The sequence below is a fragment of the Rhinolophus sinicus genome, linkage group LG15, assembly GCF_036562045.2.
Source record: "Rhinolophus sinicus isolate RSC01 linkage group LG15, ASM3656204v1, whole genome shotgun sequence".
NCBI lineage: Eukaryota > Metazoa > Chordata > Mammalia > Chiroptera > Rhinolophidae > Rhinolophus > Rhinolophus sinicus.
Window position 1 is genome coordinate 19,612,285 of NC_133764.1, and position 17,453 is coordinate 19,629,737.

The window sequence follows — 17,453 nt, forward strand, 5'->3', positions numbered from 1 at the left end:
CCAGGGAAGTGACTTCCCAAAATCTGGCCTTTGAGGCTTCAGCCTTTCTTCTTCACTTTTCCAGTGGCAAGTAATCTTCATGCTGTCTTTCTTTTTATTTTAGCGTAGCACACCTAGCTAGCTATGTAAGGGTTCAGAAAGATTTTGTTGTTCCCTCCTTCCCCATCACTGAGGAAGCAAAGTTCTTTCTGGTTGGATTCCTGGTCCATTAATTAGTTCTAAGTTGAAACCTCTCTTATCAAAGTTATTAAATCTTGGCTCAAGTAATTTTCTACATTTTTCGATAAATGTATGTTGAATGAATGAATGTCTCCCAGGACCTTTTCACCGAATTTTCTTTTCTGTGCCATTTATGTGGGTAGATAAATTCTACAGGAGGTTGCTTATTACTTTCTTAAGTATGACAGTGAGGAAACTGTATCTCTTACGGCTTTGTGGCTTACACTAATATCTCTCCCAATTTCTTTATGCTCTCTGCCTTGGATTTTCTGCAGAACAGCCCCTGAGAGCCACCACTTGAATCTTTCTAGCTGTCTTATTAAACTCTCTGCCTCTGTCCTTCACGCTGCTGCTCGATTAATAGCTGTATAAATACACATGTGGCCATGTCACTTCCCTTCAAGACAGGATAAAGCCCAAGCTTCTTAACATGGGACACAAGGTCATTCGTGATCTGCTCTGCTCATGCTCACCCCCTGCCTTCATTCTAGAAGTAAATACGAAACTATTTATAGCCCACCAATCAGATGTTGTTTACTACTCCAGGCTTTTGCCCATGTTATTTCCCTCTCTCTTTCCCTCTCCCCCCAAGCAAATGAAGGCCTCTTCTTCAAATCCCAGTTCAGGTGACAGACCCCAGGCCAGAGATACTCCCTTTCCTGTGAGCATCCTTATCTGACTCCTACTCAGCACTTGTCTCATCCTGTGGAGACAGTGAGATTATCTGTTTCTAGTACATCTCCCCCTGGAATATGGTTTCGTAGAGGTAGGGAGCCTGTCTGGTTTTTGTGTCCTTACTACATAGCTCAGTACATTTGATAAATGTTTATCGAACTGAATTTAGAGTAGGTCAGAAAGGTCACATCTGGCAGAAATAACATCTCTTCACGTCATGTTCAACTCCTTACAATGTTGACAGACTTATGACTTATAATTGGTTTATATAGGAAGAACCAGCCCATTACAGTTTAACCAGCATTATAAAATTTTTATTTTCAACCTGGCCTTCAGATATTTAAGAAAACTTGACATGTCAACTCAAAATGAGCATCATTATGACTCTTGAGGATTACCATGTCACTCTAGTGACTTTCCTTGGGAAAGCCTTAATGGCTCCAGCAAACATTTTGTAAATGGTGTTATCCTACAAAAAGACTTGTTCCAGTTTTATATTCATTTCTTAAATTAAATTTTAATATTTGATTAATGATTTGTTTTACTCTTAAATTTTTTCATCAACAGGCTAAAAATACCTCCTGATTGCACTACTGAATTAAATCATCATGCGTATTTGTTTCTCCAGAGCACCTTTGACAAGCATGATTTGGTAAGCTTTTAGCTACAGTTTTCCACGATATATGATAAAATATTTTTCTGTGAATGATTTAACTCTCTTCCCTTAGCTATGGGGTGTTCACATCGCATAGCCAAAAATTGCTCAAACTCTCTTAAATTAAACTTGCAAAAGCTTTTTTATTTATTACTTTTATTTCCTCAAGATGAAAAAGTCTAATTTCTGATAAATTCTTGCATAGGTTTTCTTGTATACGTGTAAGGAATTTTCTTGATAAAATGTAAAATGTCTTTTCATGTGTTAGGTTTTAGAAGCACAGCTTTACTAGTCTAGGGAATTTTTGTGTTTGGCAATTACTGTCATAGATCTATAAACATTATGTATACTTCCTTGTGTATCTTCAGGACAGAGACTGTGCTTTGTCACCTGATGAGCTTAAAGATTTGTTTAAAGTTTTTCCTTACATACCTTGGGGGCCAGATGTGAATAACACAATTTGTACAAATGAAAGAGGCTGGATAACCTACCAGGGATTCCTTTCCCAGTGGACGTGAGTATAGAGCTCACTTGTTTTCCTCTAGAGTTTCCACTAGTTTCAAATTACGGTGCATTACATTCATCATTTTGTAAGTTTTCCAAATCCTAAGAAGTGCTCCAGTCATAGTAAGCAGGATTTATAGTGCTGCTGCTGTCTCTGTGATGAACTTGAGATGTTCAATAAATGTATCAGGAGGGGATGTGTTTGCTTTTGGATGATGTACAGGGAAACTAGTAATGAGTCTTACATCAAAAGTGAGCTAAATTTTAATACTTTTTTGATTAAGGGAATTGGAACCATCATTGCTATTACACAATTCTTGCATCTTCAGAATATAGGGAGAGCATATTTTACTTGACACTAAAGACTTAGTATTTTGGGTTTGTTTTTAATGCACTCTTAGTGAGGGTTTGTCTACAGTCTGGGTACAGCATAGTTGACACTGTACCTAGAGTACGAAGGAAATGCTCTGGGCGTGTCTGAGGACATAATTGCTTTAGTCATGGTGAAACTAACTTTCTTAACATCAGAATCTATTCTTTTTTTCAAATCAAAAAAGGCTAACTAATATCAAGTATTTTTCAGTTATTTTTGCTCCTTTCACAAATCTCTTCAGGTTTAATTATCATATAGTTCTCAACTAGCCAACATTTGTAGTATACTATGTAACTTGGGAAGCAGATGATATAAAAAAATCCCTGCTCTAGATTTTACCGGCATCTCACTTCTCATCTGTGTGGCCTTATTCTCTCTGGGCCGGTGGAATAGATACAGGAATCCCCCACATTTTGCATTTTCCTCCCTTATTCTCTTCCTTAAGAATAGCAGCATAGAAAAACCATAGTATTTTGGGCACATGGAAAATTACAACAGCCTGTCAACACTTACCTGTGTCTGGTGGTAAAATTATTTGAGCGGTTGAAATTTTTTTTTTCTATAAATGTTCGTTGAGGAACTTCTCACATTTTAAACTCTTCCATGTCCTAGGCTCACGACCTATTTAGATGTACAGCGATGCCTGGAGTATTTGGGCTACTTAGGCTATTCAATATTGACTGAACAAGAGTCTCAAGCTTCAGCCATTACAGGTAAGTGTCTGAGTACTAATTAGTAAAAAGAAATTAGAAAAATTTGTTAAGATTGCAGTTTCATATGTAAAATGTATGAAAATAAACATATCTTCCTTCACTAGTCTTCCATGTCTACTTTCTTTTTCACCCTGTGATTTGTTTTCCCTGTGATTTGGTGATTTCTTTTGAGTTGAGATGCTTTATTTTATTGTTTATTAAAAGAGAAAGAGTAAAGGTTTTACTTCTGGTTTACTCGTGAGGTTACTCCATGATGAAAATCAAGGAGGGCTATCCCATTGAAAGTATAGTTTGTCCTGTGTTTTCATTTTCTTTAAACATTAAAAACAATGCCTGTTAACACATAACCCTAATATTGAATTAAGTATGTCTCCCGACTTTTTTACCTTTTCCGTATTAGTAAATCTTTCCCAGATCTGGTGATTCTTGTCAAGCAATGTGCTCCATTTATAGAAAACCCATAGGTATGGAAATAACAAATTAGGGAACTGATATTTCAAGGGTTTCTTATATCCTAATTGGTGGGGGAAATGCCATATCTTACAGGAAGCCCCAGCACAAGAAGACAGCCAATCTGAAATTGAGAAAGCAAGTGCCCTTTATTTTTTTATTTTTATTTTTTAATTAGTTTCAGGTGCACAAGACAAAGAGCAAGTGCCCTTTAAGTACTGAACCATTTAGACAGTATTTAATTCAACATCAAAGAGTAAGGAATTCATTGCTAGCCAGCATGAGGACCTTTCACTCAACAAAATATTATGGGTATCTTTCTATATTAATAAGTATACTTTTATATATCTTTAATGTTAAATAATGTATCATCATGTGGATATTCTATAACTTATTTATCCCATAATTATTGTGTTTTTTATCATTTTCAGTTTTTTGCCTCTAGTGAGCTTTGTTGCAGTTGAATCTTTGGTGCAATAGCTTAAGGTCTCTTTACCTCAGGAAGAGATGCCCCATTGCTCTGCTGAGATAGCTTTGTTTTCTGGCTTGCCTCTTTTACAGATTTACATTTGAAAAGCCAATACCCCCAGAGTGCATATGCCTTTACCATTTATAGATCCAGGATAATGCAGATTTGATGGAGCATCTTTTAGTTTATAACTCAGTAATTTATCACAGAAAAAAATAGATGGGATATAATGTTGGCTACAATCATTGCAATTTTCATTCATTTTTAGGATATCATTTTTGAATGGAAATTATTCATTTTGTGATGAAATAAATATCATTTGTTTACTAGAAGTTCACTTCACAGCCAACTTTCAGAAATGATTTTTTTCTATTAAGTGAGTCCTTTCTGTATTATATTTAGTTCTTTATTTCATATACAGCTTGACTATTGTACAGTATGTTTATTGATTAAACACTTCATAAAAGTGATAAATAGCAGTACCCTATCTTGCAGAAGGAGAAATGGAGGCTCAGTGACTCTAAGTAGTATATAATTAGTTTTTTTTTTTTTTCTTTTTAGTAACAAGAGATAAAAAGATAGACCTTCAGAAAAAACAGACTCAAAGAAATGTGTTCAGATGTAATGTAATTGGGATGAAAAACTGTGGGAAAAGTGGAGTTCTTCAGGCTCTTCTTGGAAGAAACTTAATGGTGAGAGTTCTCAGAAAACAGAACTTTATCCAACAAATTTTTATAGTCACAGGTTCACATAATTTTTTATAGCCGTTAACCGTTTTACATGATTACTGGAACTTAGTGACTTATGTATATTAGTAAAATGCAATCTCAAGTGTAACAATAATCCTATTTAACTGACTTGATCTTTGTTTTATTGATGACAGCTATAATTTGTCCTGTTTTTAAACCAGGGTTTAGATGGAGATTAAATGAATACACATGTGAAAGCCCTAACATAGTGTTTGGCATGAGGTAAATGTATAGGCAGTACTTTGAATTGAATATTAAAATCGGAGTACTGCCTTGAGTAAGGAGATAGACGTATTTCTTGGATGAGTCTCCTATTGGGTGAAATTATAGGATAATGAGAATTGCCAGCAGGTGGCTCTGGAATACAGTTTCAATAAAATAGTGTTTCAGCTACTGCTTTCACTTTGTGCAGAGCAAATGCATCTTTTGTCTTAGACCTTAAGAACTAAGGAACGTAAAATCAATATCCTCTTTGTACTGATCAATAATACATAGTGTAGGGAAGAATGCCCTTTTATTTATGACATACCCACACATGTACGCAGAGAATATGTATTGATGACAACAAGTTACTGTGATTTCTTACTGTAAATATTGGGATTTTTGGTTATTTTCAGAGGCAAAAGAAAATTCGTGATGATCATAAATCCTACTATGCGATTAACACTGTTTATGTATATGGACAAGAGAAATACTTGTTGGTAAGAAATTCTCTGGCGTATAAAGATTATTAATTATTAGGTATATTTTTTTAAAGACTCTTTGAAAATATAATTGGGTTCAATTTAATGGCTGTATGTAGAGCTTTTGTGTGATCCTCCCCTCTGGTTTATTCATTGGAATTAATGTTAATTCCCTTGACATGTGTAGCTATTACATGGGTGTAGTTATAAGTGAAAATTCATCTATTTGTATGCTTAATGGTATGTTATTCCACAATAAGAAAATTAAAAAAAAAAGTTAACTTCTTACTCTTTTTTTACTTTTATTTAAAAAAAATATGCCCTCTACAGTTAATTAGAAATAATACGAAAATCTTAGTGGTAGTGTCTATAATCTGAATTGGGTTTTATCTATAGGTTGGTGCAAAAGTAATTGCAGTTTTCGCAGTTCTTTTTTGAGTTTTTTTTAATAAATTTTATTGGGGAATATTGGGGAACAGTGTGTTTCTCCAAGGCCCATCAGCTCCAACTAGTTGTCCTTCAGTCTAGTTGTGGAGGGCACAGCTCAGCTCCAAGTTCAGTCACCATTTTCAATCTTTAATTGCAGGGGGCACAGCCCACCATTTCATGGAGGGAATTGAGCTGGCAACCTTGTGGTTGAGAGCTCGCACTCTAACCAACTGAGCCATCCGGCCGCCCCTCCAGAAGCTCAGCGGCAGCTCATTGTCTTCAATCTAGTAGCAGGGGTACAGCCCACCGGCCCATGTGGGAATCGAACCAGCAACCCTGTTGTTCAGAGCTCACACTCTAACCAGCTGAACCATCTGGCAGACCCTGCAGTTATTTTTAACCTTTTAAACCACAGTTACTTTTGTACCAACCTAATATTTATCATGGAGGAGTATAGTTAACAAATGTGTTAGCCTAAGAAATGAATGAAAGAAGGGTATGACTGAAAAGATACTATGAAATGCCGTAGAAAGAGATTATACGCTCTCCTTCCATCCAGTTTGGTTTCAGTATGAACCCTGTTGCACCATTGATGAGCTATGTGACCTCAGGCAAGTGGCTTACTCTCTCTAAGCCTAAGTTTCTTATTAAGTTAGCTAATATGACATGCTCCTAACAAATGATAGGTAATAGAAAAAGTTTATTCCCTCTCTTTTTTTTTTTGGAAATAGTTTATTCTACCAAACAAATGATCACATTGAATTTTATGCATATTTTGCTCTTTATGATAAAAGTTCCTTGTCAGATTCTTATTACACTTTATCTTCTTTTCCTGTAAGTATAGTTCTACTTACTGTGTACCCAGTAAATATTGCTTACTGTTAGTTATCCTGTTTTTATTCTTACACTATCTTTCTAAATAGGTATCTTTCATGTCTGAATAGTCATGCTATAATAGTGTTTTATTTGGAATATATTGAGTCACTTCTGCCTCTACACTTACCCTTTCTTCTCAACAAAGATGCACTGTCTTACATAACTCAGTGCTGAATTTTACTCTTGTTAGATCATTGTCATATCATAGATAGGATATTTCTTTAGAAATTTTATAGTAAACATGGAAAAAGTGTAGGCAGTAAAGCAAAACAAAATGACCTTAGTAAAAAGAGTTCTTTGCTTTGTGTTTTTGATTGGTGGGGAGAAAAGGTAGTGTGGTAGGAAGAAAATAGACTTGGAATCATATCTGAGTTCAAATTTTGGTCTAACGACTTTTTAGATGTGTTATGTTAGGCAGTTGACGTAATTTCTTTAGCCTGTCATCTTATCTATAGAATATAGAGAATGCAGGTGAAGGGCCTGCCTGGCACACTTTAATCACTCATTAAACGTTAGCTTCTGTAGAACCTTAGTCACCATTTGTAATCCACAAAATCCGAAGCTACTTGTTTATCCATATTTCCCACTTCTATAAATGGTCTGAGAAACTATGCTTAACTACTATTTCTAATTAGGAAGTTAAGTGGAGCAAGTAATAAAATATCATGACTTTATACATCAATATTATGATACTTATATGTCTTACTATCTTTTTCTTTTTACAAGTTGCATGATATCTCAGAGTCGGAATTTCTAACTGAGGCTGAGATCATTTGTGATGTTGTGTGCCTGGTGTATGATGTCAGTAACCCCAAATCCTTTGAGTACTGTGCCAGGATTTTTAAGGTTTGTTGGTCTATAACTAAGTTTAACTTTGTATATAGCTTAATGGAATTGTAATTGTAATTATAAAGTGTTCTAACCAGGGAAATGTAAGAAAATCATTTGTGGACCTTTTTAAAAATATATACGTCTGTGTCCTGTCCCTAAAAGTTTTGGTTTCATCCTGAGGCGGTAAAGTCCCAGACATGTATATTTTTTAAAACATTTTTTTCCCCATACATGACTCTGATGTGCAGAGTTAAGGTTAAGAACCTCTGTACTAATGGAAGATCTTTGTGGCTGTGAGGAATGCGCAATGGATTACATATTGCCAGTTACACCAAGAATAGTAATAGTCAGAGCAAGGAGAAAACCCAGAGGCTTGAATTATCAGTCACTTTAAGATGATCAATGAGATTCAGTAGGAGTAAAAACTATGTACAAAGGAATTTATTCTAGCATTGTTTTTAATAGCAAAAAACAGGAAATAATTCAAATATGTAACAATAGGAGGATGGTTTACCAAATGAGGATAAAATAATCCAGTGGACTATCAGGCAGCCATTAAAAAAAACAGTTTTGAATTCTGAAAACGCGGAAGACTCAGTATTATATTTTTAAGTGTTTATGTCCAGCATGACTGCCACTATAGAAATATATCAATGCACATGCTTAAGCTCTAGAGGTAATATAAAAAAATGAAAATAGTGTGCTTTAGATAGAAGAATTTAGGTGGATTTCTTTTTATTTCAAAATGTTGTGTCTTTTTAATACATTCTTTTTAATTGTAGTGAATCTGAAGAAGCGTTAGAGGCTTATATTGTTACCAGAAAAGTGGCCCTGGTCTTCCTCTGAGACTGCCCTGGACCACTGCCAATGTTTGCCTCTTAGTTTACTTACTCTTTGAAACTATTGATGCTTTGCCTATCCAGAGAAAATTTTTAGTGCACGTGTAATTAAATGGAGTAATTGTTGAACTTGTCATCAGATTCTTACTTCATTTTTTTATTCCATAGCAACACTTTATGGACAGCAGAATACCTTGCTTAATCATAGCTGCAAAGTCAGACCTGCATGAAGTTAAACAAGAATATAGTATTTCACCTACTGATTTCTGCAGGAAACACAAAATGCCTCCACCACAAGCCTTCACTTGCAATACTGCTGATGCACCCAGTAAAGATATCTTTGTTAAATTGACAACAATGGCCATGTACCCGTAAGTACTTGCTCCGCCATCATTTTCACGTTGCATGGTTCATAGCATTGCATGCCATTGTTGGCCGCGAGGCTGCAGTCTTTGTCACACAGAAGTTGTTCAGCAACAGAAAGAGACTTTGTAATGAGAAGGTACAAATTTGAGTAAATGCAAGTTTGGTGTGGGTGCCATGATGAAATTATATAAACAGTACTTCTGACAGTATTTCTGTGTTTTAGAGCAGGCTGTAATTATCTTAGTAGGATAGTACAGGAAAACTCAGCCCCCACCCAGCATAAAGTCTTACTGCAATAAAATGCGGTTGGCACATGTTGCTTTATGCTTATAAGGCATTTCCATATGGACAAAAAGTTTATATTTTTCCTTTGATTAAGTAACAGCGTATGTGAAGGATTCTAAAATCTTTTATGAATTTATGTTTGAATTATGGGTATGTGTCTTTTTTAAGTGCTGTGAAAAGTAGTTATAATTGGAATTCCTGTTATATAAATGTTTTACATTGTGTTATGAGCCACAAGTTTTATGTACATTTATTGTATACCTATACGTGCATATGCACAAGCACATAACTGGTCACCTTCATAGTTCACTAACTGCCTTAAGATTGCATGGCTCTTAATGGCATTCTCCTCAGGTACTGTGTTTGTATAGATTCTGTTTTGCAACAAGCAAGTTTTCAGGCAGTGCGTTTCTCAGGACTTTACAGTTTATTCTATTAATGATTATGTTATTCTCTGAAATTTTCTTATGAAAACTACAGTACAAAATAGAGTAATTAAATGTTGCTGTAAACTAAGATTTTTCGGAAAGGTGTTCATTTGTTATGGAGTTTTCAAGTCAGAGTTATCTTTACTGCTGTTCCATTAACCAATACTTTTTTTTTTTAAACGCAGTAAGTAAACTGTTGAAATTCTGTTAGTATTGGAAAACAAGTCCTTCCTATTCCTATAAGATAAGCACAACCTTATTTATGTTTTACCTTTGCTTTAAAACTCTCATGTATGTTATCTACAGAGAGGATCATTACAGAGACAGCCTCACCCGAGACATGGGCAACACTGATAGGATAGAGAATTTGAGAAAAATCTGGGTGTTTCTAAAAACTGCTTTGTAAGTTACTTTTTCTTTATGGCTTCTATGGGATTGTGTTGGCATTTTCTTACAGATGAGCAAATCTCCTTTTTTGCCACAATTAGCATTGAGTAATTATCCAGAAACGCACTGCTTGGTCAGCCTTACTGCCTATCTGTATACTATGGTGTCTATTTTTTTTTTTTTTTTACTGTGTAGATGTGCTATTTTAATCTTGTAAGTAACTGCAACTGTGTTTTCAGATCTGCATCTTTAAAACGTCTTACTGCAGTGTGTGTGTGTGTGTGCGCGTGTGCACGCACGTGTGCGTATGCGTGTGTGTATATGATAAATGTACATACTTGGATACTTGTTTATATGGTTAATAGCAAACTCCTTCTCATGAAGCATCTCCCTGTTGCTAAGCATACTTTGCATCCCTCCTTTTTGGTGGGTGGAGCCTGTGTATGTTGAAAAGTCAGATTCATTTATAAAATAACAGATGGATTCCAGTATGACAGCTGGCAGTGACTTAGTAGCAGTGACATGTTTATCATCACAAGTCAAGTTTTAAAAAGGAATGTCTTGAGCCCATAAGAGTTTTTTAAAAAAAATTAATTCTTCTCTTTCTTCATGTTGGGAATTAGGCATTATTGGGATGCTGCTAACCTCCACCGCCATGCCACCGTGTGCTGTGGTCCCATCAGATCTCTCAAGCTAAGCCAAGTCAGAATGGGCCAGTCCTTTGACTGAGAAGCCTCTAAAAAAACATGTTCAGGTGTTACAGGAAGTGATGGCATTGCTTCATCAGGTGGCGCTCTTCTGAGTGGGTTCTGCGCCAGTGCCTCTTAGGGCCGGTGTGATGGCTTTGTCTGGCTGAGTGGCTCTGACCACGGAGCAGTCATTGGAGACCCCCTACTTTGGTTGTTAGGATGGAGGTGAAACGGGTTGCCCCATGTGCCTGTGCCAACTAGTGCAACTCCACTCAACCAGAAAGGAGTCAGAAAGCCTCCCTAAATTTCATGTCTAATACCAATTGGATCCATTGTTGATTTTTACATCCTTACCCAGAGTTTCATACTGTCATACTTAGCTGCTGTGTTTTAGTAGCAGATGAAATTAACACTATATTTTGTTCAAGTGGAAATTTATGAAGCACTTTGGTTTCCTTTGGGAGCCAGGGTGCTTGATAATTTAAAGACGATGTTGTTCATATCACCTCAGGGTTGAATATACTCGTCTTTTGACTCTTTTGTGTATTTGTCACTCTCCTCCTTCCTGGTTTTCAGGCATGTGTGTATGCTGAGGGAGGAGGAAAAGAAGGAAGAGGAGGGAATGGTTATTTAAATGTTAGCAAACTTTGTCCTTTTGGTGGGTGCTACAGCTTCCTCAGTTTTTCTTTTTATTAATTTAGATGAGGGTGCCATCTATTGCTGTGCATATTCATTCCACTAAAACTCTTGTAATAATAATTCCATCCCCCCCTCCAAAAAAAGCAAAAGTGTTAGGTAATTGTCCTTAGATTTTCTATAGGGAGGGAGGAGGGAGCTGTGGCTGTTTATTATATTTTTGGTATATGTGGAACTCTGCACAACTTCAGCATGGCCCCACACTATCCTTTTCCTTAGTGTTGCTTATGCCTAAATCTATTTTTATTTTAAGTCGGCACACCCTGACTTGTGCCATATTTGTAAGTAAGAACTCAACTCCTGTCCTTCTGTGTGTTTTTGCAGCCATGCCCGGTTACGCTGTATGTGCACCTGCAACAGGTGTACATTTTGCATCTGTCAGAACTTCCTCAACTCAGACTTGCTGCAATCTGTAAAGAACAAAATCTTCACTGCAGTTCTTAACAGGTTCTTAACTTTATTTACTGGGTACCAGGCATTCTGTTAAAATACAAAAGAAAAAAGTGGATAAGTATTTATTATATAGATACTCAACTACAAAGACAAGAAGCCTATTGATGCCCAACTAACTTCCACCAAAATTCTCACTGTGGTGACAAGGTTTAGATTTAGAATCATCCTTAATAATGTCTTTAAGTTAATAGATACATTTAGGGAACTATAAGATGTTAGATTTTTTTTCATTAAGGAAGTTAAAATATCTTTCATATTAGAGGATATGTTTAAGGAGATTAAAATCTTTTGGTTGAGAGTTGTAGAAATAGATTAGGACATTCATAGTAAGGAAAAGACACGATCCCAGCTATTAAACTGTATTTAACTTACATTCAAATAATACAGCTTATTAAAACCATACTAATGTGAACAATATCTTGGGTTTGAAAAGTTCTCTATTATAAGTACCTGGAATGTTTATTTGAAAGAACATGGTTTCTGGAAATGAGGATAATAACCAACTTTAAGGATTCAAAGGAATGTGGAAAAGAAAAAAAAAGATCCATAGCACTAGTTTTTCAGGTCTTTATAATTGAGCTCCAAACATGAAGTATGCTTAGAAAGTAATATGCTTTTAAAAGAGAAAGAAAAACAACAACAAAAAAAGAGGCTATTTACATTCCCTCAAAGCAGTGAACTTAGAAGGTTATATTTTTATTCTGGTCATGCTACCTTTGTTCACATTGATATTTTGTGAGCATTGAAGAGCCTATGTAATATTAATTTGTATCCAGTGTCAAATTTTTATGTGTCTAAGGCGAAATAGGTTTTTGAAATCATTCAAACGTCATTGGGAACTGGGCTTGATTAAGACAGATGATCAAGCTAAACAGATTTTGGTTAGAACTGGGTCAGTTACTTGGTTTACCACTGGGCTCTCACTGCGGGCGAGGCTCTGCCTGTAACCACATAAGGAGGATAGTTTGCGTCTACCAGCAGTGTAGTAGGTGTGGCTATGAAACAGTGAGGATATATCTTGTGTGAGTCGGAAACTGACTTTGAAAGCCTTTTAAAGGAGTTGTGGTGATGTTTTGGGTACTAGCAGCTCTGGTGTAAGAATGCAGCCATCTCAGGTGACTACTTTGAAGGGATCACCACACTCCTTTGGTGGTAAAGGTCTGCCTCTGTCCTTTGAATGGCATCCTATAAAGTAGTAACAGACAGATTCTCTCATGACGACTGAGAACGTGCAGGCTAGTTCAAACCGAACAATATTCAGGAGTTCTGATGTTGGAAATAGTCGAGTTGGAAGAGATTCTAGAATTCATGCGGACTAACCTCTCCTTCCTGCAAGCCTTCCTGAGAGAGTGCTACTTACCTGCTGAATGCTTTCCTCATTGGAGAGGGGTTTTGCTTTTGCTTTTTATTTATTTATTTTTGTCTGAAATGATTTCCCTATAACTTTCTTTCCTTTAGTTTTAGTTCTGCCCTTTAGAACAACATTCAACTATTCTACTCCCTCTTTAACATAGCAATCCTTCAGACATTTGAAGACGGCCATCATGTCTCCCCGAATTTTCTCTTCTCCAGGTAGAACATCCCCATTTCTTTCAGCCTTTTCTTAAATTAGGTGGTTTAGTGACCTCATCATTCCTGATCATTCCTCACCACAGTCCTCTTATTTACCAATGTAGTAATTTTATCTCAATAGGAAGTGACATCTATTTGGTGTCTTATGCTTGGTGAACTCGCTTTGGCACCTACTAATTGCTGATCACAGACCATCTATTTTATTTATTCTAGAAGCTCTTGATTGTCCAGAATTGCAGATTGATTCATTGTCTGCATCTTTATGACAATTTTATTCTTAGATTGGTTTAGTTCAGCTTCCAAATGAAATAGGTGGGGTGTGCATTATTGGATGAGCTTGCTCATAGTATATTACTCTGTGCAGTGATCCTCGAAGAGAACTCAGTGCCTTTTGTCGCATCTGTTTATAAACTAGAAGGAATTTAATGATAATGTCAAGGTACATCACTGACATCTGATAATCAAGAATGGGAGGAATGAAAAAGGTGAGGAGGGAAACCAGTGTACCTTTCAAAGAACTCCTTCCTTGACCCCTGGTAGTATTTCAATAATTTATTTGATAGGAGTACAGTGAAAATTTAAAAGTTGTATATTGAAGTTTTTTAATAGTTGACAGAGGGATATAGATAAGACAGGTGGGGGTGGAGGCCCAAACCTTAAGTGCCTGCAGGGTCTGGATGGATAATGTAAATGAATGAGGTGGCTCAGGGTAAGAAATAAGAGAAGTGGGGACTGTGACGGGTCCTGTTTAAACGAGGCAGCCACAACTCATCTCTGGCCACTTGGTTGTTGTACAGGCCGGGTGTCACCAGGTCTTTTGATTCTGTCAGACTAGACATTTCCTGATATTTAAATAATAAAAATTAAATTTTAAAATTTAAAAGTACTAATCAGAACAAACAAGGCATGATTATAGACCACCAGTTTGCCAGCTTAGTCTGACGCTACGGCTTAGAGTTGTAGGCACACACACAAAAGTACACCTAAGGAAGGAAAGTGTCGCTTAACCACCCCACCCTCCATCTTACTCCTTCCTCATGAAAAATTACAAGGAAAAGACACAAGGTGATAGGGTGAGAATGGAATCACCTTACCCTAGTATTTCTCAGGTTTTGGCAACCTTTGGCGGTTGGCCATCATTGGTTTGCCATGCTAGATATACTTGTATCTCAATGCTACATAAGCAGAAAAAGGATTGATTGATTGAGTACAAATCATTTTAGAATTTTTCACTGTAATTCAGTAGGGAGGATTCTCACTCAACACTAAGTCTTAAATCTTTGGTTTTAGAAATCCACCATGCCTAGTGTTTGATTTAGAAATGTAAAAGAGCAGTTTTAAAATTTTCATTTAAGCAAAAAGTTTCATTAAATGTCTGCAAAGAAATTGATAGACAAATATTGGTCCATGCACGTTGGTCTCAAATGAGTGCGTTGGTTTAGTGTGCTTATAAAACATTTGGTCACTGAAATGGAAATTACTTCCAGAGATAATACATGTTTGAGGCCACATTCTCCCTTTTATCTCATCCCCACCTCTTTATTTATTTAAATACTTAATTAAGTACCTGCTTTAGGTAGGATCCTGCTGTGAGCTGGGGCAGAATATGAAGATGAAGAAGATAAGGACCTGTCTTTAAGTACCTTGCTAAATATCATGTTGTTAAAAATGTTTTTTTTTTAAACTTGGGTTACATTTTCAGTGACCTTAGTGTCATACTAAAAAAGGAAGTGCTATAACCTAATCATGAGATGATTTATGCCTATAATTAATTTTTATTTAGGCAGTAATAGATTCATTTCTGAGTGTCCATTTTTTCCCTAGCTATGTGTCTTTGATCAGAAAAGATTGTCCCTTTTATGGAGCTTATATACTGGCAGTACACATTTTAAGTAGAAAGTAGTAATAAATGTTTTTCTTTCCAATTTAATTAAATATATATTGATTTCAACATGTGAGAGAAGTGGTAAACTATGTATCTGGCATGTGACTTTGTTGTTTGGTAATTATAAGGTCACCCTTCAGATCTGGATAGGTTTATGTTTTTCTTTAGAATAATATATGAATAACTGGAATTATTTTAATTTAAATACATTTGCAAGATGATTAACATGTGGTCAGATGATTTTAATCTTTGGTAATGCTTTCATTTCAAATAGTGTAAATCACGTTAGTGGGGAAAAATATCCTTTGATTATAGTTTAATTTTTAAGTACCTTTTAATCTGAAAGTATTAAAATGATTATATAAGAGTGAACTTGATTGTTGGTTTCAACTACCCAGGCTTTTAGTTTAAGTATTTATTATTTTGACTTCAGAACGCTCCTGCTTTGCATAAATGAAGATGTTACTATACTGTACTGTGCTGTGAACTTTATTTTGTCCGTTGCTTTAAGTGTTCATTTTCATTTGTTTGTCTGGAACACTTAGTCATTTTTTTTTTTAACTCCTCTCAGTTCCTTTCCCAGCTAGTTTTCTGTGTATAACCCACTCCTCCTAACCTGTAATTCAATCAAAATTATTTATTTTACAATTTATTATTTTGGTGGGATTTTCTTTGATGCATATTTTGATTTTAGGATTTCTTGTAACCCATTTTATTATTTGCATTAGCCATATAAATTGTTCGTGTTACTTCTTAAATTTGGTAGCAGCATTTTACTTGAGCAACCAAGTGCATAGCTTACACTGAGTATTTACAAGAGACCCAAAGGTATGACAGACAGTCATCGTACCTGTTGTATTTTTTAATGTATTTTTGAAATTGGATATATGTGACATTTATTTTAAGCCATTCGTTAATGACTTCATTTGCCCATATGCTTTAATAATCACCCAAGGTCCTCTTTTACGTAATTTAAAATCATGTTAACATAAGAGACCTTTTTTTGAAGAAAGGATTTTATCATCGTCGTATCAAAATGAACTGCCTTTTCATAAGATTGCTTTATGAAGAGGACAGGGTCCTAGAAATCTCAAATGTTACAGAGATTCTGTTGGGAAAGTAAGAGTTCTTAGGGTATTATGTTATAGTAAAATATTGTACCCAGCCAAGTCCATCCTGTGTTTCAGTTCCGCATGAAACTTCTATGTTCCCTTGTATGAAGGTCCTTACAAAGCTTTTCTGTGAATTTGGATACAAAGTCATATGTTTAAAATTACACAGGAGTTTGTGTTACAGAGTCTCATTAAGTAAGCTGCTGCTGCTTATAATTTAAAATAGTTTTGCTGTTTCATTAAACTCCAAGGCGGAGTTCGCCTATTCTGATCTTTAAGTATCAGTAGTTAACATGTAGATATTATGTTTCCCATGGAGTATTTCCCATGTATCTATGATCATCTAAATTTTGATTCTTATACTTGGTAAAGCATTTTTTGACATTGATGCACACCTACCTCCTATTCAAAGTATGTTGTTATTGAGGCATGCTCAGTTAACTAAGCTTTCTATGATTTTTATGTTGCAGTTCATCTTTGCTGGACACTATATTTTGATTCCTTAATCTATTTTGAGAAATATCATAAAAATAGACTAGAAGTTTATGTAGAAAGATATTCATTACTTTAGTTATAGTCACCAGTAAATGGTAATAGACCAATAGGAGAATGGAATATAATACAGATATTTAAAGTGATGTTTCTATAATTTATGGAAAAGTCATTACATAATAGTAAGTTTTTAAAAGGATATAAAATTAAGTAAATTACATACATTGTGTTTATAGCTATGTAAGAAATATATAGAAAAAATTCTAAAAGAAAATACCTCAAATTTTAATTAATTGCTTTAGGTGATGGGATTCTGGGTGATTTTTTTTCTTCCTACTTTTGCACATACCTTATAATGAACATATATTACCTTTTTAATACTAAAAAAAAAAACGAAGAAGAAAGAAAAAGTATGCGGTAAGATATTATAATGTATTCTAAAATGATGTTTTATGTGAGTCAGTTTGGAAGAATTATACTTTTGAATTGTGGAAGAATTATTTTTGCTTGAATTTAGAAGTGAACTGGGAAGCAGCTTTATGAAACTGTTACTCTGCTTCTACTTGAGACCAAAAATGACAAACTTGACTCAGTTCTTAATACTTACAGAATACAGTTAAGAT

The 17,453-nt window shown here is 35.3% G+C and overlaps 1 protein-coding gene across 7 annotated transcripts in view; it reads left to right on the forward strand.

Moving 5' to 3' along the window:
- RHOT1 (ras homolog family member T1) overlaps positions 1–17,453 on the forward strand; it is a 52,308-nt gene that overhangs the window by 29,872 nt on the left and 4,983 nt on the right. For 3 of the 7 annotated variants that reach the window (XM_074320703.1, XM_074320705.1, XM_074320707.1), the window contains exons 11-18: positions 1,462–1,546; positions 1,918–2,063; positions 3,039–3,139; positions 4,620–4,750; positions 5,425–5,508; positions 7,522–7,641; positions 8,634–8,836; positions 11,641–11,763. Coding sequence is in view for 3 of the 7 variants with exons in the window: in XM_074320707.1 (XP_074176808.1) it covers positions 1,462–1,546; positions 1,918–2,063; positions 3,039–3,139; positions 4,620–4,750; positions 5,425–5,508; positions 7,522–7,641; positions 8,634–8,836; positions 11,641–11,763 (993 nt within the window). In the remaining 4 variants the exon portion in view is untranslated. Of the gene's footprint in view, positions 1–1,461; positions 1,547–1,917; positions 2,064–3,038; positions 3,140–4,619; positions 4,751–5,424; positions 5,509–7,521; positions 7,642–8,633; positions 8,837–9,850; positions 9,947–11,640; positions 11,764–17,453 lie in introns of all 7 variants that reach the window. The other 4 variants (XM_074320706.1, XM_074320708.1, XM_074320704.1 and 1 more) reach the window with 2 other exon arrangements.